Source organism: Diospyros lotus, chromosome 14 (genome assembly GCF_014633365.1).
Source record: "Diospyros lotus cultivar Yz01 chromosome 14, ASM1463336v1, whole genome shotgun sequence".
NCBI lineage: Eukaryota > Viridiplantae > Streptophyta > Magnoliopsida > Ericales > Ebenaceae > Diospyros > Diospyros lotus.
In genome coordinates this window covers 4,488,919-4,512,321 of record NC_068351.1, presented here as the reverse complement: position 1 = coordinate 4,512,321, position 23,403 = coordinate 4,488,919, and the positions used below count along the sequence as shown (strand labels likewise).

Here is a 23,403-nt window from a genome sequence, read left to right as displayed (position 1 = left end):
TAAGGGTATGTTCTCTTCTTTTGAGTTTTCAATTTTTAAAACACTGAAAATACATACTTTTTTTTGTTTTCAAAAACTTATTTTCAAAAATAAGAAAAAAAATTTATAAAAGAAACATTGGGTGTTTTTTGTGAAAACACATCCAAAACATCGAAAACGCACGCACCCACACCCCCCCCCCCAACGGCAGAGACCCACATATCTCATTTCTCTCCTCTTTTCTCCTATTTCTCCTTTCTTTTCTTCTTGTCGTCGACTGCCCCGTCTCCTTTCTTCTCTCTTCTCTTTTGGCCCTCCATCGCCATCACTGCTGTCGACCGCTTACGCCATCGACCGCCCCCATCACAAACCCTTACATCACGTCCATCGTTGACCACTCCCGTCTCCTTTCTCCTCTCTTCTCTCCTTTCTCCTCTCTTCTCTTTCGGCCCTCCACAGCCCACCACCATTAATTGACAACCCCAGCATCGTGCCTATCATCGCCCATCATCAGTTGAGCTCTTTTCTTCCTGATTTATGCAGCTCCCCCTCCCCCATTTGTGATTTGATTTTTATTTGTTTTGTTTTATTTTATTTAAATATTAATATATGTAACATGATTTTTTTGTATTAATTCACTTTAATAATATTTTTAAGATTTTAGATTATGCTATGATAAATCAAATGTTTACTATTTATAATTTAAACTAATATTTTATAGTTTAAAGTCTTTAAATTAAATTTATAATTTACTAATAAATATTTATAATTCATTTTAAATTAAATTTATTAAATAAAATATCATAAAATAATATTTTATAAAATTTCAAAACAAACGCATTTTTTAGTTTTCTATTTTGAAAAATAATTTTTCAAAATTAAAAAAAAACGTGTTTTTAAAAATATCAAAATAAACACTCAAAACATAAAATTAAAAATAAATTTAAAATTCAAAACTAAAATACAAAAAGAAAATCACCTAAGATTCTATTAAGTCGTTCTATTAAGTCTTAACAATGAAGCATGGACTGGACTGACTGATAGCACAACTTTTCTTTCATACTTTTCCAAGCCCGTGTCGTTTTTCAAGTTAAAAGAAACATCTATAAATGTTTTCTATAGTCAATGGTAAATACTGCATTACTAACTTAAAAAATACAGAAAAAAAAAAAATGCTACTTCAACACACCATATCTAAAATATAAAACACACAAAGGACATTATTTTGCTACTCCAAAAGCCTCAAAAGTAGATGTTAAAATGTTGCCCAAAACATTTACAAGTTTCTCGTTTAGGATTTTAAATTTCCCCATGATTCCCCTGCTTTAGCCCGCCCGCCCACCCTTTTTAGGTAATAACTCACTATTTGTTGTTTTTATTTTCAGGTGTTGTACTACTCTTGGAAGTGTTTTTAAAAATAAGGGTGAAATATAGGACCGCAATAATATAATATTTTCCATATAATAAAGGGAAATTAAAAAAAAAAAAAAAAAAAACATAGGGGAAGACTCCAGTACTAATACTAGGACCCATTTAAACACCATTCCTCCTATTATATTTATTTTATCTACTGAATATTACAATTCAACTACTATAAATCAAAAAAGCTTGAGAAACAATCCACTGGGGTTTTCAAACCTACCACCCAAAATAGTTGAAATAGGAAACTGGCAAACTAGACCATCAAATCCAGGAAGCTACGAATTATAATTCAATGGTTGGTTGGTTCAATTAGCCACATAATCCTGGAAGCTACACGACTAAATATTCATTGACCCAATGGGATTCAAAAGAGCCTCTCTCTGCTTTTAGGACCTAACGCGTCAAAAATCGCAAGATTAATAATAAAATTATTCTAGCTTTAAGATTAAAAGAACTACTAATGTTCACACCAAAATCTAAGGTAGAAAATACTACTACCAATCTCACAAACAGCATCTCAGTGCAGCGAAAATAGATAGGTCACTAAAATGGCCAGCCTAATGGGTTGACCAAAGGATAGAGCATATACTCGTATGGCACACGGAGTATCTCTTAGTCCAAACTTAACCTTCTCTTTTACCCAACAAAAATATATATATATATATATACAATTTTTCTAAAACAAATAACAAACAAACGCAAGGCACATCGCGTAGAGTGGTCGAACAAGAGTAGGATATCAAGGGCAATTTCTTGGGCAGTTATTAGTCTTGCACAAAATGAAATACGATTCCAACTTTCCTCAACATACCCACCATCCTCTCGAGGCTTTATTTTAGTTCCAAACAGTTCGAGACCAAAACAGAAATTAGAAACAAAACCAAATTAGGCCTCCGATAAAAGATTAAAGACACAGCTCATCTTACCCACCTGCCACAGTACTCTCTAAAGAGACAAAACATCAACAACAAAAAAACAAAGCAAAGCAAACCTCAACTTAGTACTTGTAGTCCTTGACGTGAAGACTCTCAGAGGCACCCGCACTCAATCCAGCGCCGCCCTTGTAGGTACCGAGGGTGGCCTCGGAGTTGGCCTTGGCCCTTGCAAGGAGTGCAGCCTGAGCCTTCTTCACATTTTCCTCCTTTCCTGCCCAAGCCTTGAGAGTGCTCTGCTGAAGAGCTCTTCCAAAGGAGAACGACAGGGACCATGGCTTCTTGCCCTTCACCTTATTAATGGCATTCAGGTTGAGGGTAGCCTCCTCCTCACTCTGCCCACCAGACAAAAACACCACAGCAGGGACTGCGGCGGGAACGGTTCTCTGCAGGGCACGTACGGTGTACTCAGCCACCACCTCTGGCGCAACCTTGGGGGAATCCGACCCTGGGGTCACCATGTTGGGCTTCAACAGAGTTCCCTCCAGCAAGACATGGTGATCATTTAAGGCCTTGTAACATGCCGCAAGAACACGTTCTGTAACCTCAGCACACTTTTCAATATCATGGGGGCCGTCTACCAGGATCTCAGGCTCGACAATGGGGACCAGGCCATTTTCCTGGCAGATGATGGCATACCGAGCCAATCCATTGGCATTTTCATTGATCGCGAGCTGCGATGGCTCAGTTGGACCGATCTTGAGCACAGCACGCCATTTAGCGAACCTAGCACCAGCTTGATAGTACTTCTTGCAGCGCTCTGCAAGACCATCAAGACCCTGAGTGGTTGTCTCACCTTTTGTTCCAGCAAGTTCAACAGTGCCCTTGTCAACCTTAATTCCAGGAAGGACACCACCTTCCTTGAGCACGTCGACAAAAGGCTTACCTGAACATGGCAACACCATTAGATGATGACACATTCTCGATTGGTATAACAATCTCAAGCAGAAAATTTTAGACCAAGCAAGATATTTAGTCACAAAGCAAAATCTTCAGGGCGGAAATAAATGTCCAGTGAAGAATCATGGCATAACAAAAGTTCATACCACCAGCAGTCGACTGATAAAGGGTTTCCTCAAATAGAATCACTCCACTCAGGTATTGAAGAACGCCAGGAGCGGTGAAGAGGAGCTCTCGCAGAGCCCTCCTGTTTGATTCGACATTCTCAACATTGATGCTGGAAAGACGCTTTCCTATTGTACCAGTGGACTCGTCAGCAGCAAGAATGCCCTTTCCAGGAGTGCCAATGTAGGCAGCATTGGCAATAAGCTCATCTGAACAGCACAAGAGTTTTGAGTTTATTACAACAATATCAGGAGAGAGACAAGTATCCACAAAAAACACAAATAGTTCACAAGAAACAAGATCCCAGTCATCAGTAGGCAGGACAAAGCAAAACCAGGTAACTTAGTGCAGGTATCACATGTTAACTTAGTGCAGGTATCACAACCTATAAGTTCATCATCTTCGCCCAAACTAAATCTACGCAAATCCAGGCACTTCGAAATCAAATTTTCCGCAATTATACAAATCAAAGAACAGGAGTATCTAAACAAATCAAACTCAAGAGACGTAACTTGAATCAGAAGAATCAGAGCCTAGAACAAATTGTAGGTATTTATATTGTTAACAATAACTAAACCGAATGGAAGTTAAATGCTCAGAAGACCACAATCAAGAAATTTTCCTCCAGAAAAAAAAGAAACAACCAACTATACATTTATTTCCCGTATAATGCTTGACATACATGTGAAAATTCTTCGATTGTTTTCATGAGATAGATAGTTTAATCAAAGCCAAAACAGAGCATCACAGTGCCGGCAGAAAACAAATCCAGTAGCCAAAAATATTATACTAGAACACACGATCCAAAAGCAGGAAAATCCTAGCAAAGTAAAAGTGATAATTGGTAAACCACCTACAGATCCTCAAGCACATGGATCAACCTACAGATCTTCTTCTCCTTTCCAGTCAAAGTTACTAACAGTAGTAGATCTGGAAGATAATGATCTCATCAAAGCACGATAACAAAATCTATAAATGGAATAACCCAACCAAGCTAGAAAAATCAGATCTGAGAAATCAATCAAATAAAGCAGATGACCGTCACTGTATGCGTGATATCGAACACTAGATCCACTGGAAAAGAACACTGTTTCACAGAAAAAGAAAAAACCCAGATTCAAACAACGAAATTGAGGACGAGTGGTCTACCATGGTACTTTCCCTTGAAGGCAGTCATGGCTGTAGCTGTAGAGAGAGCGGCGACTTGAGAATTTGATACGACTCCGAGCGAGAGAAAGAGAGCTTTAGAAAGAGAGACGGCGATGGGAAAGTGTTCGATGGTTGCTTTAAATGGGCCGAGAGACGTAAACACTGAAGAGAGAGAGAGAGAGAGCACGATTATCGTGAACCTTACTTTTGGCTTTTTTTCCAAGTAAACTGCTTTCTCTCTCCTCTTTGAAAGGCGGTTTTGTGTTGTTTTACCTTTCTGCCCTTTGCTCATCTACCTGAACTGGGCTGGCCCACGTTACTTGCGTAATTCTAGGCCCAAAATGAGATTTTTCTTTTTCATCTCCATATTTTCATATCAAATATCTTTTCTAGAAATTATAAAAATTTATCATGACTTCTCAAACAAACAGTATTTTATTTTATTTTCAAAATTTAAAGGTTCAAAATATATATATAATTATTAAGGTAAGGTAAGGCAAATGAAATTGTCTGATATAACACATGCAGAATTGTAGAAGTAATTCTAACTATAAAATGTTAAAAATTCTTTTTTTTCTTGAAGGTATACTGAAAATCTCTTTAGTTGAAATTTTAAATCAGAAAGCCATGTGGGTGGACGAGGAGTCATCTGGGCCAGCCCATTCACAATTCTTCTCTTTTTCCGACAGAAGGGCAGAATGGAAAATTGAAGCAAAAGTAAGGGGAGTTTCCAAAGATGACACCCTGAAAACCAGGCGGAGCCGATTTGGTGGGTGGGAAATGAATCAAGGGTCGAAAACAAGAGGGAGAAAAGAGGGGGGTGTCCATAGATCATGATGCGGCTCACGGATTAATTAAAAAAACCCGTGGGTCGTGCAGTGGAGTTGCTTTGGCTGCCAGGACAGGGAGGAAGCCTCCGGATTCTTCCGATGGAGAAAACAATGGGACACCCCCTCAATATTCATCGTCATCTATATGTGTATATATATATTTATATTTTTCGTTTAATAAATAAATAAAATTATACTGTTTGAGAAATTCAATTCATTTTTATGTAATTAACTGCCTGCCGTGATATTATTTAAAATTAATTTATCCGAAATGGCTGATTTCCAATTTAGGACCAGTAGGTATAGCAGCAACTCGCAGCAGCAGCAGCGACATATACCTCCACCACCACCACCACCACGTCTTGCCCCGCATCTGATGCGCTTTTTCACCTTCTCCTTTACCTAACAATGTTTGAAAAATAATAAAGAATATTAGCTTAAAGTGCTAGCAATTAATTAAAATTTTATGTAGATTAATTCATTCTGTTATGAATTTGTAAAGAAAAGAAATAAAAATGCATGTGAAATAAAATAGACGTGAATCTTTTTTTATTTACTCTTTGGAAGGGTAAAAACGTAAATTGGAGAAGGTTTAGGAATTTCAGGGTTAAGGTTGACAACGTAATTAACTATTAAGGTTTAAAAATTGAATAATAATTAGCGTAGTAGCCGTAAAGACAAGAACATGGTTTCGAAGATGAAGAGTGATGAAAGTAACAAAGACAAGAACATGGTTTCAAGCGAATGGCTTCCCCACTGTTTTAGTGTTTGATCGGTGCAAGGAAATGAATGAGTCACCCACGTTATGACTCAAAGCAGCTTCAAGTAATCTCTCTCTCTCTCTCTCTTGTATTTCAAGGCAATTTAACTTTTAATGAATAGACTGAGTTGATGGTTTATGCACTTGTAGTTGTATTAGAAGTGTGTTTTGGTCAGTAGTTTATTCTAAAGTAAACCATTGAAATCGGAATAGGGGTGGGGGTGGGGGTTTGTTTCCTTTTGATCAAAAGGTAATTTTGAATTTTGAAACAGGCCAGCAAATGATAATTTTTTTTAAGTAATGTGAATCAAGCTCGATCATATTTCTCACAAGTTTTGTGTCAAATCAAACTGGAAAGCTTTTCCAAGGCCAAGCCAAGCTGAGAAAATGAAGGCTTAATTAAATCAACACCCGAGATCGACAAGGCAAAGAAAGAAAGAAAGAAAGAAACTCCAAAGCATCAAAGATTGATTCATCACTCGGTGTTCTTACAGGCGAAGATCAAAAGAGAGAATCCAACGCTTTCATTTTCCTCCTTCTGATGATCCCAGATCCTCTCCTCCAACCAAATCCTGCTCTCCAATCCATTCCTTCTCCTGAACATGAACACGGCGCAACCAGATGTTTGATTGAAGAACCAGTCATGAACATCCCACATCACGTCCACCAGAATCCCGTCCACAAATATCGTCTGATTCCCCCGGAAATTCCACTCCAATCTCTTCACTCGGATCGCGTTCCTGTGATCCACACTCACGGACAAAGCCCAACTCTTCGATCCTTTCTCCTCGATGCACTTGATCAAGATTTCATGGCAAAGTCCCGTCTCGCAGAACCGAGCCCTAGTTGAGTAGAAACCGCCGCCGGAGAAGTGCTCGCTGCGAGAAACCAGCGAGAATTTCGCCACCGGAACGCCGGCGATCATCTTCTTCAAATCAAGATCTCCGTCTGCGTCTCCGCCTCCGTCTCCGAGGCGCAGAATTAGCTCTGAATCGGCGAAAATGATGAGATAAAAACCGGTGATCGGTTCAGGTCCGTCTCCGTACTTGGCGGCGGAAAGATTCCAGTATACGTTAATATTCGAACTGCAGGATTCGAATGATTTCGCGCCTCTGGCCCCTCTCAAATAGCAAGAATTTGAACTGAATTTGGAAGGAGAAGACGGATCGTCGCAGATACTAATGCTGTTGAGATTGCACCAGGAGAGTTTGATCAATAGATGTTTTCCGGTAGATAATCTGGCTCTGTAGGTACACGAAACTTCGTCTTGGATTGAAGGAATCGGAATTGGAGAAACATGAGACTGATCCGACGGGCCTGAACGGTATGACTCTGACACCTTAATGGCATGTTGGCTGTAACAAGCTGCTATATTCCTCATTTTCCAGGAAAATGAAACAGAAATCAGAAACAACTAGTTCGATTGAAAATTGGATCTTTAGCTTCAATAAAATCAAGAGCTTCAAACACTGCTTTATCTTTAAGAAACGTAACTGAAGAATAATTAGAGACAGGAAAGTAGTAATGAAAGAAGAGAAGAAAATGCAGGTTATTGGCCGCTTCAAGCTCATTAAATTTGATTCCTCAGCCTAGAAACGAAAATAGTGTGAAGATAAGACTATATTGAATTCACAAGCAACGTCTTTATATGATATTTCTTGCTGCCAGACCCATCTCCTATATGTGACATGATGCATGTATTGACATAATAGACAGGAAAAGATTGGCACTGATTGAACTTTGACCCTCCTCTCTTTCCTTAGAATGCTTAATTGTATTGATATTTTGTGATATTTTGTTAATTGGGTATCTGATCTTCCCTGAGTGAAAGTGAAGTTTTGCACGAGATATTTTACATTTTGATAAAAAAATACACTACCCTCGTGACCTATACAATTTTATTTTTAAAAAGGTTTTGGGTGGATGAATCTTTGTTTTATTAATCACGAGTTTCATCAATTCGAATATATTATAAAGTTTATCTCTAACGAGTTTTTCAAATGATTCTCGTTAGTTGTGGAAAACACAATCAAATCATCTGTATACAACTCACTCTTTGACTAAAGATTCATATCAAAGAGAAATAATTTCATGTGAGGTACGTGTTAAGAAAAAAATACGATTTATAAATAATGACACGAGAGTTATTTTTAAAAATAAAATCATGCACACCATGCTTGTGTGTGTGCATCTCTTGTCAAAGTGTACAATACCCCATGCAACTCACGTCTACACGTCTCTTAATAAAGTGAGCAAGCAATACCTTGTACAAGGCATGCCTAAGCATCACTCTGTTTAATGGAATGATTTTTATGCCATAACGTGGGAGCAAGTTAGGATTTGGTTGCTTGTTATTTAACTTATTGTTAAATATGATTAAGATTGGATACTAATATGTTAGGTAACACAGCCAAGCCAAGCTAGAAGAGATAGAGAGAGAGGGCGAGCTAAGATTATGGGGAAAGGGGTGAATTTGCAAGTTAATTATCCAATAAAATGGGGAGAGAGTTGATGAAGGTGAAACTGGGGGCACAATAACTGAAAATAGACAGGGCAACCACCCCCTGCAAGATAGCTCTATCATCTAACTCCCATCATAAATGTTAATGTGAAAGGCTCCTTTGTCCCTTCTTAGCTACGGTTTTAGAGTTCATCTGTTCTTATCTCTGTAAAGCAGCTACTTTTTTAAGTAGATCAATATATGAATTGGATTTGAGAGTGTGTATGAGAGCTAGGGAAGAAATGGAACGGATAAAATGAACAGGAAAGGTAAATTATTATTTTTTTTAAAATCAAGTATTACTGTATTATTAAATTTAAATTTAACTTTTTTCTAAAGAAACATTAATTTTTTTACTTTGTTTTAATTAAATATTTTTATTTGATTCATGATTGTTATTATTGATGATACAATGTCAATGGTTAATCTCTTTTAACAATAATAACTAATCATATATGTTGTGATTGGTAATATCGAAGATTGAGTTTTTGGAGGTGCTTATGATCGAGGCGACGTTATAAGTGTAGACAATGAGTTTTAAGAAGATATTGGATAATAAAAAAAAAAAAAAATTTTGATGATGAGGTATGACCATGTTATATAATTAAAAAAATAAATAAATGTAACTATTAAAAAATTAAAACTTTTATCTAAAATAAAAAATACGAGGTTTATATTCTTATAATAATTTACTCAAAATTACAAGTCCTCTAAATTCTTTTTTTCCTCTTTCTTTCACGTGAGTATGGTAGAATAAACAAAAATAAAATAAAATAACTATTTTACACTATATTTAAAGAGATTTTTTTTTTCTTTCTTACTTTTTTGACCTTTTTTCTCTCTCATTTTCTTACCTTTCAATCTCATCTCTCCATTCTCACATTATTGATAATCAATGACTCCTTGCCAACCAACTTGCATGAAGATGGGATTTATTACCTGCCATGCCATCGACTCATAGAGATATTCATGCAATAGGAAGCCCTATTGTCTTGTGGTGAAGACCAGACAATAAAAATCAGATGACAGTGAGTTACATATGATGGAAATGATGGCAAAGGAGACGCTCAACGGCAAAGGAGACGCTTATCATCAAGAAACCTATAATCTAAGTTCAAGATCTCTAGATTCAAATAACAATTTCTAATATTTTCAAAATGATTCAAATATAAAAAAATTTCTCATCACTCACATGTTATTTATCTTTATCTCATGTAACCCATAGTTTTGAAGGACGAGTTATTTATTTTATTCTATTTTTAATTTTAGAAGAGAGAAAGAGTGAATGGCATTTTAAAAATTTTAGTAAATTTAACTATCATCACTTAACAACAAGGGTGTATCTATTACACGAGAGAAGGAATGGCATTTTAGAAATTTTAATAAATTTAACTATCATAACTTAACAACAAAAGGATACTCTATTGCATGAGATTTAATCTTGACGATGGTTTTTGGGACCGATCACCACGTATCACCTCAGCGAATGAATCTCAAGAATTGAACCTCGGATTTGGCGATGTCGAACCTCGGTGATAGGACCTGCAAGACAACGGAGTCACGGGGCTAGGGTCCCCCGGGGTAGATTCCGACGCTTAAATCAGTAAAGTAAATGCGAGTACTAATAAATGTGAGAGCTGTAGAGCTTTTTTTATACCTGATGAGGACCTATGCTTTTTATAGGAGAACCCGAGATAAAATCCGAGATGAGCGGGCATGACTCTCGAAGACCCGGTCAAGTTGGAATGGGTCTTGTGGTTCGGCCCATATTTTTTGGGCTTCGCTCCGGATTGTTGACTTGTCACGTGTCAATCTCTCAAGCCATCCACATGGCGAGCGAGACTATTAGAGCGTAGGGGTATTCTGGTAATTTTAGGTAATGCCACATCACTTGCCCCCCACTCCTTAAGCTGAGCTGAGAATCACGCTGGGTCGAGAAGTAACTTAATTTCTGAGACTATTTAACTGTAAATTTTTCTCGAGATGTGCATGAGTATTTTTAAATATGAGACAACTAAGCCCCAAACTCTTAAGGTTAGTTTTTTCCTCTCTTTCTTTTATTATTTTTTTTTCTTCCATTGCTTTTTTTTTTATTTATATTATGTTGCTCCTTATTTGTTGCTATATTATGTTGCTCCTTATTTGTTGCTTGTCTTTTGTTTGTCTATTTGCTTTTTTTTTTTTTTTTTTTCTAAAGTCATCTTCTTCCTCGGCCAAGCAAAGGCTTGCCTGGCCGAGGTCGGCCCTGGCTCGACCATGGCTGAGCCAGAGGTCAGCCCTGGCTCGTGGCTGAGCCAGAGCTTGGCCACGCTCGGCCTCGCCAGACCTTGGCGAGGCTGAGCTCCTCAGCCATGGCCAAGCGCTTGGCTCGGCCTGGCCAAATCAGCCATGGCCAACCTCTCTCTAGGAGCCCCTTTCTTGCTTGCTTTTTTTTGGGGGGGGAGAAGGGGGATATATATATATAAATATATATATATGGGCGCACATTGGGTTGGCCATGGCCTACCCTTGGGGCTTTTGCCCTTTTTTTTTAATATATATATATGTATTTTTTTATATTAATAATAACAAAATAAATCTTAACTTGACTAACCCGTTTCTTTGGCTTTTTTTTGTCGCAGGTGTGGCTCGAGATTTTTCAAGGTAAGTCGCACCTATTGAGCTCCATTTGGTTTGTGTCCAGCTATGGTTTTCCTTCTCTAACCTTCTGTATTCCTTTAATTCGAGAACGACTCAGGACTCTTGACCCTTGGATTTTAGCTACTTCCGTGAGGGTGTTGATTTCCTTCCAGCCACTAGTCCGCCTTCGTCTTGGGGACAGCCTAGAGCTCTTAACCCTTGGATTGTCGCCACTCCCATGTGAAGGAGGGTGTTGAGTTTCTTTCGGCCATTAGTCTATCTTTGGTTTGTGGACGGCTTAGGACATTTGACCCTTGGATTTTCGTCACTCCCTCACCGAGAAGGGTGTTGAGTTTCTTCCGGCCATTAGTCCACCTTCGTCTTGGGGACAGCCTAGGGCTCTTGACCCTTGGATTGTCGCCACTCCCACGCGAATGAGGGTGTTGAATTTCTTCCAGCCATTAGTCCATCTTTGGCTTGTGGACAGCCTAGGGCACTTGACCCTTGAATTTTCGTCACTCCCTCACCGAGGAGGGTGTTGAGTTTCTTCCGGCCATTAGTCCACATTCGTCTTGGGGACGGCCTAAGGCTATTGACCCTTAGATTTTCGTCACTCCCTCACTGAGGAGAGTGTTGAGTTTCTTCCGGCCATTAGTCCACCTTCATCTTAGGGACGGCCTAGGGCTATTGACCCTTGGATTGTCGCCATTCCCACGCGAAAGAGGGTGTTGGGCTCTGAATTTTTTTTCTTGGCCATTAGTCCACCTTTGGGGACGGTCTAGGGTTCGTAACCCTTAGATTTTAGCCACTCCCTCGCGGAGGAGGGTGTTGGGCTAGAATTTTTCCTTAGCCATTAGTCCATATTCGACTTGTGGACGGCCTAGGGCTCGTGACCCTTGGATTTTAGTCACTCCCTCACAGAGAAGGGTGTCGGGCTAGAGTTTTTCCTTAGCCATTAGTCCATCTTCGGCTTGTGGATAGCCTAGGGCTCGTGACCCTTGGATTTTAACCACTCCCTCGCGGAGAAGGGTGTCGGGCTAGAGTTTGTTCGTGGCCCTTAGTCCACCTTTGGGGACGGCCTAGGGCTCGTGACCCTTGAATTTTAGCCACTCCCTCGCAGAGGAAGGTATCAGACTAGAGTTTGTCCGTGGCCCTTAGTCCACATTTGGGGACAGCCTAGGGCTCGTGACCCCTGGATTCTTCTTTGGCGAAGTGTTGTCTTTTGTGAAATTGCTCATAAATGGAGAGAATTCGAAGTATTTCCATTAGTCATAAAAAGAGTACAAAAAGGTTCGGGGAATTCCCCTGCTCATTGATAAAACTTCCTTAAGTTTTGCACATTCCAGGTATGCTTCAAGGACTTGCCTTCCATGTCTTCTAGTCGATATGCCCCCAGACTTAAGGATTCCACCACCCGATACGGTCCTTCCCAATTCGGAGTTAGTTTATTTGCGTCCCGAGGATGACTCACGTCAAACCGTCGCAGTACAAGATCTCCTGACATGAAACTCCTAGCGTGGACTCGTTGATTATAGTACCTGGCGATGCGTTGGTTATACGCGGCTTTTCGAATTTGCGACAGGTCTCGGAGCTCATCCATCCCCAGTGGGCTGTTCTCCTTCTCTCCGGGACGGTGTCCAACTTCACTCTCAGAAGCGATCCTGAGTAGGAGACCTTCTCCTATTATCTGACTTGGACTCAACTCTACCCGAACTCACGCCTTCTTGGCCAACGAAATCTCGGAGGTAACCCCGATTGATAAGCTCCTGAATCTCTTCTTTTAACTAGATGCAGTCCTCTGTAACATGACTATGGTCGCGGTGGAATCGATAATACTTCCTTTTGTTTCGAGTGTTGGGTGGAGACCTCAATGGTGGAGGACGCCGCAGATAATCCTTATCCTCCAATACCAATAAAATCTCTGCTCGACTGGCGTTGAGGGGAGTATAACTCACCGGGTTGCCATGGGCACCCCCAAAGCCCAGGCGATCTTAGGTTCGAGAGGGGCAATAGTCTATCTTCTGTTCCATCACTGGCTTTTTCTTCTCCTTCTCTATTTCTTTCTTGTCAGGTTGTTCAACCCGCTTCACCTTCATCACCTCTTCAGCATTAATGTACTTGTTAGCCCGTGTAAGGGCTTCTATGAAAGTACGAGGTGAAGTCTTAACCAAGGACTGAGCGAATGGTCCAGCCCTCAAGCCATTCTAGAGAGCCACCATTGGGATCCGCTGATTGAACTCGTCAATGCTCAACGCCTCCTCATTGAACCTAGCCACGAAATCCCTTAGGGATTCACCCTGATTTTGCTTGATGTTCACCAGAGCTATGGAAGACTTCCGATGGCGCTTCAAGGGAGCGTAATGGGCTAGGAAATAGGTCTTCAACTCTTCTCAGCTGTTGATGGAACGATGGGGAAGGCAGGAGTACCAAGTCCGGGCATGACCTCCCAAAGTAGTCGAAAATGCCCGACACCACATCGCGTCAGACCCCGATTGCACCAGCATGTGAGAGGAGAAAAGTTCTACGTGATCATAGGGGTCGGTGCTTCCGTCATAGAGCTTGATGGATGGGATACGAAACCTTTCTGGTGGAACCTCTGACATTATGCCCTTGCTCAAGGGTTGGTTAGAGCCGAGGTGGGGCAGCTCTTCCTTTCCCTTTTTGACTTCTTAGACTTGCCTTTCTAGGAAACGCAATTGTCTCTCCTGAGAAGTCCTTCCTTCTCGTGAGGGGGAAGAAGTAGATCCTGCTGCCTCAAATGGGTGGATTTCCTGACCCGACCGATGGGATTGACGAGGCTCCCGAGTAAGAGGAGGTGACTGGTGCTCCGCCCGCTGAGAGGGCACGTGCGGACAATGTTGTTCATTCTGGTGTAAGTAACCAGTCAACAACTCTGTTAACTGTTGGACCTAATTCTCCAGCCTGGTAAGTCGATCCTCCGATATTGGATTGGCCAGAGGTGGTGGATTCTCCCCTTGCGGTGGAGCCTCTAGATTAGCCCCAGCCTGGCTTCGAGTCACATCCTTTCGGGGAGCCATGTAGGTAGTTATGGCCAGGAGCGAAAGTCGTGTAATACCTATGGAAAGACCAAGGTCCAAGGTGAGGAGTTGAAGTCTGAAGTGCGATGCAAGGAAAGAAAAGGCTGGCGAGTCTGGATGTCGGCCCCACGGTGGACGCCAAATGATGATGGTTTTTGGGACTGACCACCACGTGCCACCTCTGTGAATGGACCTCAGGAATCGAACCTCGGACTTGGCGATGTCGGATCTCGGCGATAGGATCTGCAAGACAATGGAGTCACGGGGCTAGGGTCCCCCGAGGTAGACTCCGACGCTCAAATCAGTAGAGTAAATGCGAGTAGTAATAAATGTGAGAGTTGTAGAGCTTTTTTATACCTGATGAGGACCTCTGCTTTTTATAGGAGAACCCGTTATGGTGTACCTGAGATAAAATCCGAGATGACTGGGCACGACTCTCGAAGACCCGGTCAAGTTGGAATGGGTCTTGTGGTGCAGCCTGGATTTTTTGGACTTCGCTCCGGATTATTGACTTGCCACGTGTCAGTCTCTCGGGCTATCCACATGGCGAGCGAGACTATTAGCGCGTAGGGGTATTCTGGTAATTTTAGGTAATGCCACATCAAATCTCATCAGATATTAGTGATATTTTAAAAAATACATGAATAGTATAGTAATTCAAGGATAGTTTGAAATTTGCCCTAATTTTTTTAAGCTTATGAATGTTTAAATTTGTTCATAACTTGAACAATTTTTTTACTAATAAACAGTTATTAATTGTTATTTGTTATGTAATATCTATTCATTTCTATTATTTTCCAAACAAGAAAAGTTAATTTACTTTTTTTAAAAGAAATTTACATACATCCCACTGATTTCCTTTTTATACCATTACTCTCTCTCTCTCTCTCTCTCTCTGTGCAAACCCTCAAACTGGGCTCAATTATGGAACCACAATCCACAAATCTATAAATATCGACTATAATCATATATTGAGAGACTTTAGAGAAACACAATAACATGCACCCATGGAGAGCTCCTCCCCCCCCCCCCCAAAAAAAAAAAAAAAAAAAACAAAAAACAAAAAAAAACAAAGTCTATTGATAGCTATTTCCATCATCTTAGACCATGTAAAATTATAAATTTTATTTCTAAACAGAACAGTGAATAGTAATTCAAAAATAATTTATCCATCTTCCAACTAAAATTATGTTGCTAAAATCATTACTAGGTAAAAATTAATTACAAATATTAAATTTCTCTATATTTTCTAATAAGTAGACTTTTCTTCTTGGGTGTTGTAGATAAATATAGGGTAGGGCCAATGGATAAGAGTATAGAAAGATCGTTCAATGCTTGATTGAAGGAAAAGTGGGTTGCACCGAGACCAATGATACCTACAATTTTGAGCAGGGGACAAGACTTTCAGGAACCTAAAAGAACTTGGAAAGCAGGACACCCAAAAATTGTAATACCAGTTAAAAAAAAAAAAAAAGGATCTTTAATGATTCTCGCAGAACAGAGAATCTCATGCATCCCATCGCTCTCCTATACTGTCCACAATTTATTTTAATACCTTATGTTTGCAACCCTTAACTTGGTTGCCCTTCCACCTAGAATGGCTTGCTAATAGACTCTCATGGAGTATCAGATTCTTCAGATCATTTAAGTCCCAGAATTAGCTTAACAGCTAACTATATAATTATTTGGCACTGGGTTTCTGCAAGCATTATAACACAGTAATGACCATGGATAAGACCCATATGGCTGAAACCATAAGCATATATTCTGATGGAACGAGGGCAAGAAGCACGTAAGTGGACAAGCAGCTCTTGGCACATGAACTGATGCAGCTTGATGACATGGCAACAACTTCGGGGAAGGATAGAATCACAATCTGTAAATCCATCCTTGAGAATTCATTCAGCTCCTAAGGAGAGACAGTTTCAAAGTGTTTGTTCAATCAGTTTTTGCAGTTGGACTGGACATGCAGGGGGGGGGGGGGGGGGGGGGGAGAATTAATTTTGGTAGCAGGGGGGCGCCCAAAACGGCGCCGTTTTGGGGCGCCAGTGGTGGCCAATTGCGCGGCCACGTGGCGCGCGCTGGTGCGCCCAAGCGACTGCTTCTCCCACGCCACTGTTTTGCACAGGTTTTAAGGCCAATTTGGCCAAGTATTTTGGCCGATTTTCTTGAGCAATGGGCTGCCATTTAAAGCTTCAATTGAAGCTTAATTAAGGAGCATAACAGAGAGCAAAAATGAGGGAAAAACGGGCACGAAGTAGCGGCGAAGAAGGGAGAAATTAGAAGAAAAATTTAGAAAATTAATTTTTTTCGTGTTATTAAAGATCCGATCCGAAGGGCAAAGTAAGTTAGTCAGTGTGTATTAAACATTTTCTACGGATTAAATCATATTTTTAGGCTGTATTTTAATTTATTTTAGTGTTAATATTATTTTACAGTGTACGGGCATTTAAGGCCAGAAATTTACAAAATAAGGTAAGCTTTATTTATCTTCTAAATTTTAGTGACCTCATATACCTATAATAGCTTCGATTTTATACCGATTTAGTTAGGTTATCGGAGATACATGTATGGGTTTTATATCGAAACTTAATTTCATTACTAAAATTTATTAATTTGTACAACGGCTGAGCCAAGAGGTGGTAATCTGCTAGTAAAAGACAAACTTCTAACCCTCTCATCCTGTTCTTTAATTCTCGTGAGAGACTCTGTAGTTTCTTGTATTTTACGTCCTCCCTTACTCTAATTCAGCGCCTAGCATTATTTATTGAAATATTATTCAATTGTTTTAATTTAAATTAAATCTGAGACTTCTATAGTTTTATTTATTGTGTGCCTACGGGGGGTTTGTGCCTCCCCCATTCCTTTCGAAATGATGCTGAACCTAGTTTGGGGACTAGGTTCCTAGACATGCGGGTTTATTTTCGATTTTCTCGGGTTTATTTATGGTTCGGTTAGGGCTATCGAGCAGTGGGGCAAGGGTTGGCTATTTGGTGATGTTATGGTAGACTATTGTACGGCCCTGAAATGGACCGTCGGGTGGACACTCCTAGTCACTGGCCGTTGACCGGTGCCGAGCACTGCTGACTGGCTCTGCCAGTATGTGATTTACTGCACGATTAGCTTCATTATATTACTGTTCATGATTTGATATGTACATGTGTACGGGTTGCATGTTGGAATATTCATTTATTGAGTATGCTTGGACACGGCCATTCTAGCTTGGTTATGTTGCATCCAATACGGGCATATGCATCACGTGTGGTTTACTATGTGGGGGGAGCATGGCCTGATACCTGGATGTATAGGCGTCAGTGTATCACGTTGATGCTCACTAAGCCATTGTATTTTTATATGCATTGCATGGTTACTGGTAGTTATCAGTTCTTGGACAGGAGGACCGTTTCGAGGGAGCCTATGGCTCGGGTGTCGGGAGTACCGACATGGACACACGAGTGACGGGAGCACCGACCCGGGATGGCGCACACAGGTTTGTGGAGATATTTGTTGCCTTTCCGGGAAATGGCAAGTTGGTATGGGACTTGGGTGTCGTGTGTCTTATGTAAGCCCCAAGGACCGGTATATGCTTTCATTATGCTATATTATTATGTGGTAGCGTCTCATGGCTTGTGTGTGCTTGGGGGTTGGTGTTCTGGGGGAGAGCTTATTGGTTTTATATAGCCTTCAGCCTTTCTTTCTTTATGCTTACTGAGTCTCTCGACTCACTTTGCTTTCCATTATTTCAGGTAGTGGCAGCGTGGGCCATAGCAAGGGAGTCAGCTTTTAGAGGCAGAGTCGGTATGGTGTACAGGCAGTCCCGTCAGTCCCTGTCAACTCTGATGTCGGAGTAGGATTTACTCTATTATTTTTACTGTGCCAGGTCTTTCCTCGAGTCTCGTGTATGTCAGCACATGAGTCTGTGTTCATTTATTTATCATGTGACCGTTGTATTAGCGAGGTACCCGTAGTGCATACATGTGTTTAACCTCGCTTTCGCTGTTCTTATTTTTGTGTATGCATGCTAGAGTAATTTTTGTCTTATGTTCCATTCTTTCTCCTTCCGTAAGCGCTCTCGTTTGGATAGTCCTGGTGGTTGGGGATATCCGGGCGATGGTGCTTACAACTAAATTCTTTTAAAACACTAGGATATCCACAAAAATGATTTCATAGTTCATTGTTCCTAAGTATTTAAATATTCTTTCTAATGCAAACTAGTGATTAATACTAGGGTTACTAGTATAAACTACTTAATTTGTTCATAGTATATGTTGTATTTGGCCTAGAACAATTTGACAAATATATTAAAGAACTAATTATTTGTGTAATACCCCAAGAATCTAGAAAATGGTGGTATATATCGAGAATAAGTAAAGAATGAAACAATACCAGTTGGATACTTTTTGGACTAAATGTAGACAAAGAATTCTCGGGTTAAACGTGTTTGAACTAAGGAAACTCAATGATGAGTAATTTCCTGGGAAGTTCGCGTAAGTTCATCAAGGTAAATTATTCTGATCCTCTCTATTGCTCGATGCGAAATGTTATAATTTGTAAATACTTATGTTGAGAAATAGTATTACCAACATTTTTATGCAAATGAAAATTTAAATAATAAGGAACTGAAACAGACTTTACATCATAATAGTTAAAATTTCTCAATAAGGTTTCAAGAGATTGTGTTAGTATTATGCCATTTTGAGTTCCCAAAAATTTAATTCCTAAAATTACATAAACTTGACCCAAGTGTTTAATGGCATCAAAATTATTATACAAAAAAAAAATCATTTAATGGCATCAATATTAATCCTAAAGATAAGAATATCATCTATATATAAACAAAAGAACATATAGTTATCATCAAACTTTTTAATATCAACACATTTATCTACATCATTAATAGAAAATTCATTAAAAATAACATTATCAAATTTTTCATATTATTATTTGGGTGCTTGTTTTAATCCATAAAGAGATTTTATAACCTTATATACTTTATCTTTTTAGCTAGAAATTATAATTGATCCATATAAATTTCTTTATGTGAAACTTTATTCAAAAAAGTCATTTTTACATCCATTTGATGAATTTCTAACTTATAAATAAAAGCAATTGCAGCTAAATTTATCTATGATTCCATCTAGTCTCAATTTTTTCTTAAACATTCATTTACAGTCTATATTTTACAATCATGGGTAAATCAGTTAAAATTCATGTATTGTTACTCATTAAAAAATTCATTTCACTATCTATTTTTTTTTTTCCCAAAAAGAAGGATCTATTGATTTTATAACATCATTATAGGTAATTAGATCATTTTCTAGTAGAAAATTTTCAAAATCAGAACATAAATTTTTTTTCCAATTTTTCAAAAACGTGTATAGTAGAAAATACACGTTTATAGAAGAATTGGAATAAGGCCCATTGAAGTATTATTTATTTTTTTCTTTAAAGGAGAAATATTATCATAAAAAATAGCACCACGAGTTGGGTTAGGCCATGGCTTGGCATAAGCCTCTCATAATGCCATGGGACATGATGAAATTGAACTAATGCCATATGGCTTGGCATAAGCCTCGCATAACTGAAAGTCACACTCCCAATTCGCAGTCAATCCGGTAAACCAAAATTTCATGTTAGAGTTGGGTTAGGCCATAGGTTAAAGTGGTTTAAGTTTAAGCGTAATTTACACTCGTACCATATTGTTCGATTTTATAAAATTAAACTCAAAACTCACTTGAAATTATTAAGTAAAATAAAATTAATTAAATTCAATAAAAATTAAGTTAATTCGGTTCAAATCTTGACGTTATCTAAGCCCTCAACAATTGCAGGAAAACCTTTTCCCAAATAGCTCGTTGGTTTGGTTTTCACTTGGCAGCAAGTTTCGACAGATATTAAGAACATACAAAAGACCAGTTATTCTCACGATTGGGCTGCACTTGCAAAGTGGGAGAGGCGATGGGCGTTGCCGGTCAGGCCCAAGGCTGAAGCAGACTGCGAAGGTGAAGACGAAGACCAAGACGATGGCTGTTCTCTTGTTGAGCTGGTTGGATGGGCCAATACAGAACTGGCCTTGCTTTCTGTGCTCTCCTGCTTGCATAATGAAGTTGGCTCAATCCATGTCAAAGCCCAAGTTCTTTTTTCTCTTCTCTGAGTGCGTCTCCAATATAACACCTAATTTAACACCATTTTTAGTATAAAAAGGAATGTACATCAAATTTTTTAACACCAAATTCTTTTTCACTCCAATGTGCTTAACACCAAATTGGTGCAAAAAGCATCTTCAAACAATATCCTATAAATAATTATTTAACCAATATTAATTAAATTCTTTAATAACAAATATTATTATTAAAAATATTTAGTCACATTTTATAAAAAAAATTAATAATTACTCTCATAATTTTTTTAAATTTTTAACAAAATTTGTTATTCTAATTAATTTTCCAAATAATTTTTTAATTAATTTTTTTCACCTAATTTTTATCAAACTAATTATTTATCCATCTCATTTTTTCAACTAATATTTTTAATCAAACTAACTATTTATCCTATAATTTTTTTCTCTTAATATTTCAACTAAGTATCTCACCTTCTTTTATCCGCATATTTTTTTTTTAATCAAACAAGATGAGACAATTTTTTAAATCCATGAAACAAAAAAAATCAGCAAATTGCATGTATGTTTAAAGAAATCTAAGCACATATACAAGAAAGTCAATCTCTAATGCAAAGAAATTGTGAAATTCAACTGTTATGAGCGAGACTAAAAAAATAAAGTTGCAAGAATGATGTGAAAATAATAAAATTTTATAGAGGGATGCAGATTCCATAAAAAATCCAATATTACGTGATGCTCTTCGAAGTAAACAAATAAAAATTTATGAAAAAATGGCTTATGAGCAACAATTTCAAAGAGGAAGCGAATCATCAAATTCATTTATCCAGTATTTTGGTAGATATAGAGGAAGTGGAGATGATCTTTCAAATTTTTTAATAGTGATTTAGAATTAATTTATCAAGTTTTTTATTTTTTAAGCCAATTTTTTTAACTTTTTTTTTTCTATTTTTATCATGTATTTTTAATTTAAGTTAATGAGAATGTTATTGCTTTTTATTATATTATTGAGTCTTTATATTAAGAATATTATCTTTCTATTAAGTAATTATTTGTTGACATTCAAATTTAACCGACCGTGATCCGTTAGGTCAGTAGTAAATAAGTAAGTCCAAAATGTAAGAGGGAAAAACAAAATAGAAAGAACACAAGGAATTTTTACGTGATTCGATCAGAACGATGACTACTCTACAATTGTACTATGGATATTTCAGCAAAGTGACAGTATGCGATTATTCTTGTTGTCTCCCCATTCAATGATATTTTTGCCCCCTATTTATAATGAGGGTCGCTTACAATTGCATAAGATATAAAAATATAAAGATAATATAATGGGGGACAAACAGTCATTATCATCTGTATAAAATCGAGAGTGGAATCCTCATTACGAGGGGTATGATTTGCCTCAAATAAAGTGAGTGGGTCCCTGTTTTCGGCTGTTCAGCAGTTTTGTTATTTATGCGAATTGAAAGATTTAAACTAGCGAACTAGAAGTATCGTCAGGAGCTCGTTGGGTGTATCACTTAGAGTTTGCTGGAAGTCTTGTTGGGAGTTTACTTAGTTCCTTAATCTAAGTTTGGATTTCAGCAATGTATGAGCTCGTTCTGACAAACTCACTTGGGCTTTCTGGGTTTTAGACGATTGGACCGACCTACTAGTTTGGGTCTAGCCCATAAGAAGCGATACGAGAATTATGTATAACATTATTGAAATAATAATTTTTAATATACATAAACAAATTTAATTTATTTTACATTAACATGGTATTTATAATATATATTAAAATTTTAAAAATATATTAAAATATATTTAATATTATGCTCATTTTGTAGATTTCAATAAAATATTTTCAACGGCATATATTTTTTATAATAATTTAATTTTTATTTTTAATTATTAATCAAAATATGTAAATATAATAAAAGATATAAGGGGAAGAATTTGTTTTAGAATTATATCAAGAAGGATAAAATTAAAAATAATATAAAAAACTAAATTTTGTGTTCATAAATAATAAATAACACCATTGGAGCTTATTTTGACACCAAAATTGATCCTCTCACTTCTGCTCATCATTTCTTTTTCTTAGTACTTTTGCTCATAATTTGTAACAGAGTGTAGAAGGGCAATCACTTTCTAGTTTACGATTTGGTCATATTTCTTTACATAATCTTTAAATTTGAAATTTTTTTCATAATATTCGATCTTAAACGTGTCTTAAATTTTCTTTTTATAAAAAAAAAAAAAAAAGTGAGATCTCATCTCTAAATAAATCTTTTAATGCTAAATCAATTACGAGAATGGCGTAATAATAATATAATAAAAAATAATAAATAATATATCTCATTTATTTATTGGAATTATACTTTTATATAAGTGGTCAAGATGGTCGGTTAAGATAAGATTTATTAAATGGGCAAGAGGGAGGGCCACTTAATGGACCACCGCTTGCGACTTGAAGGTTGGCCAACCTCCTGTTGGGTCTCTTTTGTTTTGGGGTCCACTTTCAATTCAAGTTGTCTTGTGCCATTCTTTCTAGACTTTATATTAGTATCTATCACCAATTTGTTCGAATGTTGAATTTATTAGTGCTAAAAATAGGATTTTAGTTCACATAATAACTTCTTTTAATAAAATATATTCAAAAGTTTATTATTAAAATTTTGACAAGACTAAAAAAGAAAAGAACACCAAAATGCTTATTTGCTTAAATAATAGAATAGATATATATATATATTATATATATAATGAAAGTAAAATTAAATTGACGAATATCAATCACCAATTTATGTTCACCCAATTTAATTCATACCATTATTTCGTCGTAAAAATAATAAATAGTATAAAGAGTATGATCATATCATTTATGATCAAACACAATGCTAAAGAGTTAATTATTAAGAAACAAAATAATAAAATACTTGAAAAAAAAAAGTTATCCGAATGTTCTTAAATGGATTGAAAAAAAAAGAGTTAAGAATTTAAAGAATA

General features: G+C 37.6%; 2 protein-coding genes across 2 annotated transcripts; both read right to left on the bottom strand.

The window, feature by feature from the left end:
• Window positions 1-2,140: 2,140 nt before the first annotated feature.
• Window positions 2,141-4,735, bottom strand: LOC127789853 (fructose-bisphosphate aldolase, cytoplasmic isozyme). Its single transcript, XM_052318890.1, has 3 exons — window positions 4,548-4,735; window positions 3,380-3,607; window positions 2,141-3,219 (listed from the first exon to the last, which is right to left on the bottom strand). The coding sequence occupies exons 1-3, from the start codon at window positions 4,573-4,575 to the stop codon at window positions 2,399-2,401; spliced, it is 1,077 nt and encodes a 358-aa protein (XP_052174850.1). The 5' UTR covers window positions 4,576-4,735; the 3' UTR covers window positions 2,141-2,398.
• A 317-nt stretch (window positions 4,736-5,052) lies between these two features.
• On the bottom strand, window positions 5,053-7,857 carry LOC127789780 (uncharacterized). Its single transcript, XM_052318768.1, has 2 exons — window positions 6,630-7,857; window positions 5,053-5,779 (listed from the first exon to the last, which is right to left on the bottom strand). Exons 1-2 carry the CDS (start codon window positions 7,516-7,518, stop codon window positions 5,640-5,642), a joined length of 1,029 nt encoding a protein of 342 aa, XP_052174728.1. The 5' UTR covers window positions 7,519-7,857; the 3' UTR covers window positions 5,053-5,639.
• Window positions 7,858-23,403: the final 15,546 nt, after the last annotated feature.

What these genes read in the sequence shown, in the direction of transcription:
- LOC127789853 (XM_052318890.1), bottom strand. Translation starts at nt 4,575, where the DNA reads ATGACTGCCTTCAAGGGAAAGTACCATG. An exon ending in CTTCAAGGGAAAGTACCATG is followed by an intron (nt 3,608 to 4,547) that starts GTAGACCACTCG and finishes TGTGCTGTTCAG; the next exon opens with ATGAGCTTATTGCCAATGCT. An exon ending in TTATCAGTCGACTGCTGGTG is followed by an intron (nt 3,220 to 3,379) that starts GTATGAACTTTT and finishes TGCCATGTTCAG; the next exon opens with GTAAGCCTTTTGTCGACGTG.
- LOC127789780 (XM_052318768.1), bottom strand. Translation starts at nt 7,518, where the DNA reads ATGAGGAATATAGCAGCTTGTTACAGCCAACATGCCATTAAGGTGTCA. An exon ending in CTCTCTTTTGATCTTCGCCT is followed by an intron (nt 5,780 to 6,629) that starts GTAAGAACACCG and finishes AAACATTGTTAG; the next exon opens with GTAAAGGAGAAGGTGAAAAA.